General features: G+C 37.3%; 2 protein-coding genes across 5 annotated transcripts; one reads left to right on the top strand and one right to left on the bottom strand.

Annotated features, from left to right (window-relative positions):
* Nucleotides 1-1,470: 1,470 nt before the first annotated feature.
* On the bottom strand, nt 1,471-7,022 carry LOC129235894 (ankyrin repeat and SAM domain-containing protein 1A). Of its 4 annotated transcripts, none has more exons than XM_054869964.1 (12): nt 6,901-7,022; nt 6,384-6,508; nt 6,087-6,324; nt 5,482-6,031; nt 5,247-5,427; nt 3,990-4,333; nt 3,576-3,927; nt 3,137-3,489; nt 2,644-3,074; nt 2,338-2,574; nt 1,908-2,039; nt 1,471-1,841 (listed from the first exon to the last, which is right to left on the bottom strand). In XM_054869964.1, the coding sequence occupies exons 2-12, from the start codon at nt 6,488-6,490 to the stop codon at nt 1,707-1,709; spliced, it is 3,060 nt and encodes a 1,019-aa protein (XP_054725939.1). In that variant the 5' UTR covers nt 6,491-6,508; nt 6,901-7,022; the 3' UTR covers nt 1,471-1,706. The 4 variants fall into 4 exon arrangements, with proteins under 4 accessions (XP_054725939.1, XP_054725940.1, XP_054725938.1 ...); XM_054869965.1 differs by having other exon boundaries at nt 6,786-7,022; XM_054869963.1 differs by having other exon boundaries at nt 6,659-7,022.
* A 2,314-nt stretch (nt 7,023-9,336) lies between these two features.
* On the top strand, nt 9,337-12,504 carry LOC129235895 (uncharacterized). Its single transcript, XM_054869967.1, has 5 exons — nt 9,337-9,466; nt 9,525-11,216; nt 11,286-11,354; nt 11,412-11,594; nt 11,654-12,504. Exons 1-5 carry the CDS (start codon nt 9,457-9,459, stop codon nt 12,328-12,330), a joined length of 2,631 nt encoding a protein of 876 aa, XP_054725942.1. The 5' UTR covers nt 9,337-9,456; the 3' UTR covers nt 12,331-12,504.
* The last annotated feature ends 340 nt before the right edge of the window (nt 12,505-12,844 follow it).

Raw genomic sequence — 12,844 nt, forward strand, 5'->3', positions numbered from 1 at the left:
TTTTTTAATGTATTGTACATACTAAAAATTCTTGGTGGCGAGATGATGAGAAGGACAACATATGGAGATATGCGACCTATCACGAAATAGTGAAAGTTCCCACGAGAAACTCCTCAAAGTATCATAGATTACAAAATTTGGACAAAATTGTGAGCGTAAAAGTACAATCACATATGGAGTGATTGGTGGAATATTTTATTGTTTGTGGTTTGTTTAATTATTAAAAAAAAAGGCAAATAGAAGCAATAGTAAATTTAATTGCACAATTTGTTGCTAGTAATAGACAATTGGAGATCAGTAAACGACGTCTACAGATGTTGCAAAATATGATGGCAGCAATATGCACGGTGGCCGCTGAAGTCGAATGGATTGATGCGTGACTACCATTCGGAATCTGGAGAGAACGTAGGTTCGAATCTCGGTGAAACACCACAATAAGGGAAACATTTTTATCTAATAGGGGTCGGTAGGCAATGGCAAACATCCGAGTGTATTTCTGCCATGAAAAAGCTCCTCATAAAAATATCTGCCGTTCGGAGTCGGCTTGAAACTGTAGGTCCCTCCATTTGTGGAACAACATCAAGACGCACACCACAAATAGATGGAGGAGCTCGGCCAAGCACCCAAAAAGGTTATAAGCGCCAATTATATATACAATATGCTAACGAAATTTGATATTACATTTTATAATAAGCAATAATAGATCAAAGCGCCTATGGAAATACGCTTTTTTCGCTAATATGAATGCATAATTTATAGTATCTAACAAAAATTTTGTTAGAATTATATCTACAAACCTCTTTTCCTTGCCCGCATCTATTTTATTTAGTTTTTACTTTTACGTTTCTCCTTACATTTGTAATATTAAATATCGATACCACAGACAACACAGGGTTGTACAGCAAAAAGTATATTTACAATATGGGATTATTTTATAAACTCAGATTTCGGGAGAGAAATTTTGTACGGTTAATCTCGAGGATTGTGAGTTAAGCTCGAAAGTTGGAAAATCTACTTATATGCCACTGCCATGCCATTGAGGATTCGGCAGCCCGCTCATTTTACACGTATTCACACACTTATCCAATTACCCTTAGTTTAGAAGGTAACGAAGTAATATGAGTGGTGGCTACGCTGATATTTTCTTATATCACCAACATGATCTCGGTTTTGTGGTAAACAAACCGCTTTTGTATCCCCAGTTACGTCAGCACAGCAACCCATCAGCAGAGTCCTTCAAAATTGCTGGAAGTCAGTTAACTGTCTGATGTTGGCCACACCTCTACTTTCTATACATCGTATTCGGCCAAACATGTTTTGATTGTCTTTTTCGCTGATATAACACCAACAATACACCAAAAAACATTTCGAAACGAATCTGAGTTCTATTCGGAAATCAAAAAAATTAAGCATTTTAACAATTTTTTTATTAAAACATTTTAAATTAACAAAATCTTCAAAGTGCTGTTAGGTTTTTGACCGTTGTACTGCCCGTTAAGGTCGCCCTACCGGAAATATACGCGTTCTGCCATTTTAGGTAAAAAGGTACAACAGCAACAACATGAGCTTGTAACAATCGAAGAAAATGCCGTAGACAAAACCTTATGGGTTCTAAATACCTTCGTTAAAACAAAAGAGTTACGTTGTAATGGCCATGCGACTAGTAATGAATACAAAAACAAACAAATTTAAACGTGTTAAATTAACTATATCTCGGCTATATTTGCCATAGTTTTCGAATTATTAGCTTTCGACGCAACTTCGCCAACTTTGCTTAGCGCCAATTGGTATGCAACCTCAAATGCCTCGCCCAAAGTCAAAATAATTTCCTGTGATAGTTCCTGGAAAGTAAAAGCAAATTTAATTAAAGCGCTATCAATGGCAATATTCGTACTTAAAAACTTTACCAAATTATCCACCATAAAAACGTGGCAGTAATGCATATCCTCTTCTTTCGTTATGTATGCGAAATAGCGTAGGTCCTCGGCATCCTGACACACACAATTGATATTTTCAATGTCGTGTGCGCAAATTGTTGACTGCATAAAAGATAAAATATGTAATTAAAAAATATGAATATACATACAGATGTGCATATGCCGACATACATATGTATGTATGTATCATGATTCAATTATGGAATAAATAATAAGTAATTGAGTCATGGTTACAAACATCTTTAGATTTACTGCTGAAAAAAACTATCAGTCTGATTTTAGTAGTTGTTTTGTCATATCAACACTTTATAGTACTTCATATGTAATAGAACTATTTAACATCTTTTCCAATTTTCGGTGATTAATAATTGCTTTACAGAAATTCAATTTCCACACTTACACTATTTTCGGCCTTCAAAAACTTCACCCCGGCGCAGGACACGGCAAGGCCAACTTTTAGACGCGTATCCTGATTAGACTCTTTTAGCATTTTGGTTAAGTTGTTGCAATCCTTCAGTAAATTCGATTCTCGTTCTTTCACTACTGGCAGTGGTGTAGCATTTCGCTTGAATTTTAGAATCGATTTGCGTGTGGAAGCAGTACCGTGTAGTTCCCTTATGACTGTTGACCCTAGATACTGCAAGCGAAAAAATATATAATAAAGGCGCTGGTTTGCACAAGGTGCTGTGGTGAAATTGCAATTTACATAGGCAGTGTAAAGTATTTGTCCAAAGATGAGAGTGTTCGGCGAATGACACCAATTAGTCGTGCAGTTATCATTATTGCCCAAGCACAAATCAGCCGGTCCGCGTATTTGCAACGTTTCTTTGTTAGCGGTGGGAGTGGTGGTATTTGGTTCGATTACCAGCTCCGGCTGTGAAGACTTATCCACATAATTAACCTCATTCCCAATTCTTTCTAGTATCGTATCGATCTCCGCCCACACCTGCGAAGCATTAAAGTCAGGTTCAATGTCAGCAGATATCTTCGGCTGTAGTAAACTGTTCCGCTTAGGTGGCAGCGGCTTTATCGAGCGTACCAAACTTGGTGAACGTAAGCCACTAGGTATATTATTAATTGTAGATCCTTCCTCTCTGCTATCTATCGCCAAATTTAATGTAGAACCTTTAAATAGCCCTAGTGGGAGAAAGAAGTTTTGTACAACTTTTTCTAGAAAAGAAGCCGCAGTTTTGACTTACCGGCAAAAGGTGCATCGCCCACAAACTCCTCCACACAATCCGAAGCACGAGAGCTAGTGGGTGAGCCGGGCAGCTCAAATTGATTTATGGCATCCACAATGAAAGATTCAAGATCGTTATGAGGATGTTCTTTCACACCTAATGAACGCCGCTTGCTTTGAATGCTTTTGGGGCGTATAAATTTGAGTATTGCGTGTTCGGCCTGAGATACCGTTGGTGGCGGGAAATCGGGTGTGGGCGAGTGTTTCTTATTGTTTGTGTCTTTACTATCATCAATACAAGGGCTGTTGTTGTTTGCATCTTTCGCTGGCGATACCTTGGACAATGGCTGCGGTGGGCTTTCGTGCTGTAGTCTGTAATGCATTTGATGTGTATAGAAGAGATAACAGCAGCAAAGTGATGTAAATAAATCTTGAATGTGTGCTGGTATTTTACTTACTCTTGCGGCGTTACTGGTGATAACTCTGTTGCCGCTTTCGTGCGATTAATATTTGACTTTGATGTTGTTAAAACATGATTGATATTGACATAGTCATTGGTTTTTATGGTACGCGGGCTTGGTATAGGTTTTTTCGGCGATGAAATATTTGGTGCAGAGCATGTAATAGTATTTAAATCAGTCATCTCTATATACTCATCCACACAACGTTGCCGTGTATTGGCATTGACGCTTGTGGCATGCGAGCTTTGCAAAGATATTTTCGGTGCAATGTTTGTTGATGATTGTGATAAAGTATTTGTGTCAGTCATCTGTACATACTCATTCGCATGCCGTGTGGCAGGAAAAGTGCCTGATAAGGATACATTAAAAAGAACACATGAACTAGTAAAACTGAAACACAAGCGGACATACTTTTCGCACAAAGCCCATGGAAGAGATTATTCGCCGATCCAGTTTTGGCAAAAGAGATGTGCTCGTATGTTTTGTGATACGTTTGAGCGCTGCTGCCGTATCTACTCGGGCTGCTGGGACTACGTGCACGCTGTTGGCTATTAACGACACTCAACAGCGATCGCTGTTTGTTTACGGGTGCAAAAACAGCCGATCCGTTGGCAGTCAAATCAATGAAATTCGGTGGGGCAATATTCCTAACGGACTTTTGCCAAAGTATAGGCTTCATTTTTAAATAATTTGATTGCGGTTTTATAGTCTGTTCCAATGAACTCATGGAAGCAGAAAGTCTATTGGGCTTTATACTAAAAATATACATACTACATACATATATCTCGAAATTCACTCAACTGAATTCTCTTAAATTTACATACATACGTGTAGTATGTGTGTAGATATGTACATATATGAATGTAAATAGGAGTATGCGTGATACATTAATATGCTACCCATTAAGGGGGGAACAAAAGGTTGAGCGACATGAGTTAACAAATCTAAATTAAGCGCTATTATGCATATAACAGCGCTAATAAACATATTCAAATTTTGTATATGTATGTAAATATGTTTATAAGCAGCAGGATGAGCGTAGACAGCACGGGTGTGTGGCGTATCGAATTTCATTGATAAATAAATAATAATTTACAATTCCATAAGTAAAGCCAATGTAAAGAACTTACGCAAATTTTTACGTTTTGCGTTTGTTATCAGATTCTGTTTTTAACTTTTGTGTATCGCAACAGGTGTATTGGAGTCGTAATTTTAATTTTTTTAGTTTTTAGATGGATTATGAGAAGTCCCAAGCACGGAAGCCGAATGCAATGATGTGTAACTCAAAAATATACATATGTACACGTAAAAGTCGCATAGCTGCAGATGATTTTTGATAAATAGTAATGCATTATATTGTATTTTCATAGTGATAGACACTTACATAGCTTTGGTTAGTTTGTATGCATGGTAGGGTAACTATATGTATATATGTAGATGTATGTATGTAAATAATAATAAAGCTTCGCTAATCACAATAGTTAATACCATACAAATATTGATTATAGGGGTAGGATGCATCTTAAGCGATAGGATGCGAGTAGCTGTTTAATGACAAATCTGTGTCACGTTTATGATAATGTTCGTGGACAATTGGTGCATCAAATGGAGCATTCTGAGTGTGAGTTACAATACACAAATGAGCCATTCATTCATTCCGAGTCTTACGTCTTTGGCATTAGAAATTCCTTGTGTGCAGTAGCACTGACTTTAGCATCGTTTTGCCTTCGTTGCAAGGCTAAATTTGGCACTGGCGAGATGGACGCATCACTGCGCTCATGATCGTCCGCATCGCTGAAATCGTTTATCGGCTTGAAATGCGTACCATTCGAGGCGTCTTTATAAAAATCTAATGCAAAAATACGTATAAATTTGGTAAGCAAGTATAGGCACATCGAAATACCTTTTATTGCACACACAATTTCATAGGTGACATGCGGTGGATAATCTTTAAGCAAATCTAGTGCTGTATGTCCTGCACCATCGGTTGCATGTGGATTGATACCGGCTTGCAATAGAACATTGACGACAGTTTTTTTACCGCAAAGTGCAGCCTCGTGCAAGGCAGTTCCCGAATTCGTCATAATGTTGACGTCGACGCCGGCAGCCAGCAGTGCTTCCACAACTTTTTTATGTCCATTACGACTAGCTAAATGCAAGCATGTATGCGTAAAAAGATGTGTTGAGGGTGAAATTGTGTACGGCGTGGACTCAGCTATCGGACTCGAAGGCGTATTAATGCCAGACGAGCGATACGGTGCCAATAATTCGGGATGTGTGCGTATCAACGTTTGTACTGCTTGCAGCCGCCCAAATTGCGCTGCTAGATCTAATGCGGTCTGGAAACTGTTGTTGCGTATAGTTGGATCCGCCCCATATGCAAGCAAAATAGCTAGGACTGTATTATGTCCGTGTTGTGCGGCACAATGCAGTGGCGTTTCATTGTCGATCGTCTATAAGTGCAAATAATTTAAATGTTAGCTCATACTTGAAATCTGATAGGCAAACCTGAGAGTTCGGATTAGCTGTATTTGGCGAGTGAAGCAAAAGTTGTTTTACTATCTCATCATGACCAGCCCAAGCAGCTAAATACAACGGAGTCGAACCACGTATGTCCGGCATATCAGGTGCAGCATTATGAGCTAGCAAAAGACGTACTATGTTTCCGTGGCCATTGAGACATGCGTGATGCAGTGGGGTATAACCATTCACATCTTGGCTGTTGATGCACGGACTCCGACGAAAGCTGTTCATGAGAATTAGCAGTGAATTTAGCATATTTAAAATTACTTTATTTTTAACAACCTCGAAAAAGGCCCACTGCTGCGCTTTGAAATCTGCTCGAGAATTTTGCCGACTACGGCAATATTACCAATGCGTGCTGCTTCCAGAAGATCTTGATCTTTTCCCATTGTAGCGATGAACGATTACTAGAATAATACAAACAAACAAAAGAAAACTAGTTAAAAAACATGACTAATCAAGTGATCTCTCGACCCTTTTCTTTGTAAAACTATTTTATATATCTAAAATATATGTGTTTCGTTATAAGTGGCAGAATTTTGCACTGTATACCATACCATAACTATTCGCCTTTTACAAATCAGTTGTTAAAGCGATATTAATGGCAATAAAGAAGTGCTTTAAATTATTCAATTATTAACAATTATAGCTAATTGTTATCTACAGCTGCGGAGATTTGTTTACTTTATGCTCAAGGTTCTCTACACCCACTCAAGGCCCATGGAAATAAATTTCTTTTAAATGTAGGGCCACTGCAACACGTGAAATATTATTAACCAACCACTTCGAATTTATTTACCACTTTGACACACGAAACCGTAGTCTTCATATTTTTTGCACGTATTTCCATTAATGAAAATAAAATTTCTCTGCTCAAAAACCACTAGCGCAATTTTTGGGCTGTTCTAATTTCTAACTAGCAACAGAGTTGCCGGACTACGGAAGGATGTTGTTTTAGCAAGTGCTAACTTTAAATCCATAGGGGTTTCACACCGAGTTCACAATTCGTACTCGTTAATTGGTAATATAATACGTTGTTTTCTAAAAGTGTTTGCCTCTTCAAAGTACGTTCACATATGCGTTAATTACCAATAAATCCACAAAATTAGTCTACCCGTTTACATATGGCAGATTACCTGCAAAATTGTCAACAGCTGTTGGTTTGAAATGTTTAATTTGGAATGAAAATGAATAATGAAATTATATTGGTGCAATATTTCAGTGTTTTTGGTTTGTTTAATTATCATTAACGATATGAAGAAAAGACAAGGAGAAGGAATAGCTAATTTAATTGCGCATTTGGCTGCTAATAATAAACAGTAAACAGGAAATTCGTAAGCGACGTTTCTGAAATGGGAAATTCTGTATTACATTTTATAATAAGTAAAAGAAGACAAAACGTTTATGGGCACTCGCTTTTTTTGTAAAATAAATCCATTATTAACACGTTGAGTGCTACCATACAACAAAAAAAAAATGGGGTTCGTCCGGCCACGATTTTTTTTTTCATAATACAATAGAATATTGTTCAACGAAATGTAGACCATATGATGCCACATTGGTCTCATACCCATAGGCCAAGCAGCATAAACAATGCAATGGCTCTAGTATGGCGTGAATACACTACTACTAATAGCCTCTATGAAGCAGCTGCATCAGCACAAACCGAAATCTCACACATTATACCGTGAGACCAAGTGTCACCACGAGGTCTCTTCGCACTGTGAGACCAACCTGGACTCACATGGCACTCAACGTGTTAAATATATTTAAAAAATTTTAATTTCATTTCATTTAGTTTTTATTTTGATGTTTCTTCTTACATTCGTAATAATAATTAACGCAGGGTTGTATGTCAAAAAGTATGGTTATTATTTAGGAATATTTTATAATCTCAGATTTTGGGAGAGAAATTTCGTATGGGAAATTTCGCTTTATAATACGGATTTTGAGTTAAGCTCGAAAAAATAGATCATCTACTCCTATGTGAACGTATTATTATTTTTTCACTCATTAAAATGAAAATGAGTCCTGTCATAGGAAAATGAAAATGAACATGTCATTTGGTGTTAAATTTTATATTAAATAAATACAGTATTTTGACAGGAAGAAGTGAGAAGTCTAAAATCTCTGTTATTTGATAACCAGTGAAGTTGAGAGAATTGCAATGACTGAATTTAGCTTATTAAGTAAAATGTAATAGGGAATAAAAATGCTGAAATCGATTTACAGGAGCGAAGTCATTTGAACACATTTTAGAATAAGTTTATATCAAACACACATAATTATATACCTACTCATTATTTCTATGTCTAAAGGCGAATAAGCACATCAAATATATAACAACATAAATTAGCTTGTCTGTTAACGAATTTCGTTGAAATATCCTCATAAGATTATTGGAAGTACTCGCGATGCTTAAACATACTGCGAGGTGTATTTTGCCAGTTAAATTTACTATATACCAAACTCCTGTTCAAATAAAAATCGCCTCGAGTAAACAGGATAGGCCACTTTTTCACATTAAATTTTTTATTAAACTTCATTTTCAACAAATCGTTTGCGAAAAATGAATGACGTTTCTATTATATGAATGAATACTTTTTGTGTTTAACGAGCAATGTAATGCTTCGGTCAGTTATTCAAAAAGATGATGGAAAAATTACTCTTGTCTATGGGTCGGTTTAGAAAATGAATTCCTCAAGGCGAATTCATTGAAGCAACAACCATATTTATATGTATTTTGTTTTTGCAGTTGTTGTTTTGAATATCAAAATTACATGTAGAATGTAAACAAACAAAGACGGCAGCAACAAAACAGCAGGGCACTCTGCTATTCAAACCGATAAATCTCGAGAAAGAGTACTAATCAGCTGCTGTATGAAGTCACCCTGTGTGGTTGCGCCTTAGATCTCATATAGTGAATTCAGCAGTTAAGCATATTCATAGTTGCCAGTTGACTTTATAAGTTAATTCAACGAATAAGGTAAAATATATTTCCGACAGCCATAAAATCTGGCATACGAGCATTGAATAAGAATATTTTTCATTTGTAAGAAATCCAGATGTTTCTATGTCACGACGATTCCGAAGTTTGTACATAATTTGCAGTACTTAAATTACTATTCCATCACAGCCGTATGCGTTGAATGCACTTACGTTAATATGAAATATTTGTTAAGAAGTTGGCACCTCTGTCTACCGTCCAAGTGGGGAATGAATTTTGGCTGTAAATGAATTCAGCAAATTTGAAACTGTATTTCATATTTAACTTATAACGGAGCGTCTTAAAGGCAATTTAATATTTCTTCATATTTTTTAAGCTAAACATTTTGCGAATTCTCTAAGAATAAACATGAGTTTATGTAAGTAAGCCTGCACAAGTTTTGCAAAGGAAGGAATACATATTTCTCGTACTTTCAGCGTTACAGGACACTAAAACTACAGACGCAGTCAAACTTCGCTCCCAAAGGAGCTCCCGGCGCAATCGTACACAAAATTTGGAAAAGGAAGTGGAATTAATAATGTCACAAGAAGACGATAGTGAAGATGAGATGTCGAAGGAGCAAAATATTCCGGTTACATCTAAAACATACAGAAAGAATGACGTTCAGAATCAGTCGCTAAGCTTGGCGAAAAGCGACACAGCGCAGACGCCAAGACGTAGCACCCGAAAAAGCATCAAACCAGTTCAAGAGTATGAGGATATTGTAGGCCGAAGACGTGAACTAAGGTCTGCTTCAAAAGTTGGGGAGGAACATGTATTGGAAGCCGATGAGGAACCTCAAGCCAAATGGACGCCTGCGAAGGTGGGACGTGTATCTCAAAAACGTAGTCGTAAAAATCGTAGAGTTGATAAAAATAAGTCAAAATTGATTACTTCAAGTGAAAATGAGGACGCCGAATATGAAAAAGACAACTCTAATCTTAACAGTAAATTTAAAGAAATTGACTTAATCGGAAGAGAAATAAAAAATGTGCAGTCAAATGATGCACTGGAGAAAAATGTGAAGAGTGCTGAATCGGTAAATACAGAAAAATGTGAAGCGGCAAATAATTTGGAATGTGAAATTATTGAGAGTGAAAAAAGTGAAGAAACGGCAGAAGATAATAGTGGTACTTCATCACGAGTGCAGACTGTGACTGAATCAGAATCAGAAGAATTTGAAGCTCATCCACGAGAGGATATTATTATAAATGTTGAAGAGAATGACACTCAAGAAAAAAGCGTTGAAAACTTCATAAAAGATGATGGTTTGAAGCAGCAAAAGGACGGTTTCGGAAATTACTTAAAAAATAATTACATGGATATGTCTAATTTAGGGCTTAATCCTTTAATTGATGAAGATGTTGAGAAAGAGGAAAAGGGAACAAATGAAAGAAAGATTTTGGAAGATAAAGGTGAATCTTCCTTTAAAAAAGGATCACACGCCACGAGTGAAAATACAGAAATAACAGTTATAACAATTAATGATGACATTGAAAATAAGGTAGTGAAAGATACAGGCAAAACGTCTTTCATTAAAACATCTGAGGCTACAGAGGTAGGCGGCTCAGAATTCCCGGTTGTTACAATTGATGACGATACGTTGAATAATAGCGACTGCATGTTAGTTAAAACTGACGCAGAAGACGACATGCAACCATTGCGATTTTCTGATGATGAAATTTCAACATCATCACCACACAAGAGGCCGCTTATTATTCTCACTACAGATGAAGGGCAGCAGAGAGTTTTAAATTCAACAAACTCATCAAATGAGGTTGTTACGCCGAAGAGGTGGTCAAAGGCGGCAGAACGAAGACCAACTCCTTTCAAACCCAAAATTGTTGTCCCAGATAACGAAGATGACCTAGATAAAGACGGTTGTGCAGTGGAAGAGGAATCGATCTGCATCGCCGTTTCCAAAATAGAGCCTAAAGAAATTGTGTTGCGTAGCATCAGGAAGCGTTCGTCGTCTGTATGCATTGGTGGTGCGTATGCGGTTAATATACGCAAGAATGTAACATTTTACAGTCCGGCTAATCAAACAACGATTTTGGAAGATTTGGATATGAGATTTGTGCCTAGTTTGCAGCAAAATACCAACGAAAAATCATGCAGCAACGAAACTTGTAAGTGCGGGAAAATTCAGTTATGTTAAACCTCCCAACCTCCCATTTACGCATGCTTATATTTTACAGTTATTACTCAACGTCGCAAACGCTCTTTGTCCTTTGATGAGGCACTGATAAATAAATCAAAATCTCGAAGTAAGTTTTTCTCTATACACGAAAAATATTTATTTCAATTTATTCCTTTTTTTACAGACCAAACACCGAACAAAGTGGGTGTGACACCGCAGAAGCTGAAGCCAGCACGCACCAAATTACCAAATTTTGCAGCTATACATCAGAAAAATTTTGGCAAAATGGAAAATATTGTAGATCACGTTAATCGTAAAGCAGAACGAGCTAAAATACTCACCAACTCCTCTACTAAGCCACGTCTTGGTAAGCGAATTAGCTCGTGCAATTAAAAATAATCTACATTTGCTCTTTTCTTTGCTTAGCTTCTGCACAAAAAACAGCTACAATCCAGCAGATCCCAAACAATTCCGATACAGACACTGGAAAATCTAAAGCCGTAAAGCGCATAAATTTAACTACTTCGGCAATTACAACTGTTTCAGTAGGAAACAAGGCAGCTGATGCAAAGTGCAAAGATCACCATGATTCTAAGCTTCCTATGCCTCGAATTGGTGTGTGCAAACCATTGATGACCACTGATATAACACACATAGCAAATCGTTCGGTAAATCTACCAAATCCACGCTTGGGTATAATTAAGCCTAACACCGCCAGCAGCAAAAAAACGACACCGGCCAAGAATGTGCTCAAACCGATACAAACACGGCAAGTGATGCGACCGGTTTTCAACTTATCAACGACACTCCAATCGTCGCATGTCAACAAAACAAAGTGTACCAACGAAGTTATCGGTCCAATGTCCAACGGGACCTCAGTGTCGAAATGTATAAATGTTAAACCCACAAATGCTGCCAAATCAATTGATGAGAAATTGGCTTCACGTCGGCAACGTCACATGGATATGTTTAAGGGGCGTGGGGCTAACGCGCGTACTACTCCCGGAACGGCGGAAAAAAACTTAAGCCAACTCATACGTGGCGTACGTTCAAATCGCAGATTTGAGCTCCAAATGGCACATCGTAAGAATATGGAACATTAAATCACTTACGAATACTACCTTTTTTTACATTTACGTCATTTATGTTCTTTGGATTACATTTTTTAGGCTGTTTTAGCCAAATATTGTATTTGTTTGTTTGACTTTAGGCAGTCAACAAGAATTTAAATTATATTTAAATATATGCTACATTCAATGGATATTGCATAACGCTAAGATAGTTGTTTTCTTGATATATGCGCGTACGTTGAATCTTTACAACGCATGTGGATTAATTTTACACCAAAGGACGGCATTATGTTGTCTATGTCTGCTCTTCTTTGCTGTTTGTTTTTCTAAACATTGTGGCAATCTTTTCTTGCCACACCGCAAGTATTGCTTCATTGCTACCAATTAAGCGCTGGTCACGTCTATTCGGGCCGTATGTAGGCGAATACAAAATCTCAAACTTAATTCTACTGGTCGCCTTCATAGTTTCCAGCTTAGTGTACTTGTTCTGTTCGATGCTTGTTGGTGCAATCTAATTTTGTTTCGAGTGGACAATAAAATTAACCGA

This window comes from Anastrepha obliqua, chromosome 1 (assembly GCF_027943255.1).
Source record: "Anastrepha obliqua isolate idAnaObli1 chromosome 1, idAnaObli1_1.0, whole genome shotgun sequence".
Classification (NCBI taxonomy): Eukaryota; Metazoa; Arthropoda; class Insecta; order Diptera; family Tephritidae; genus Anastrepha; species Anastrepha obliqua.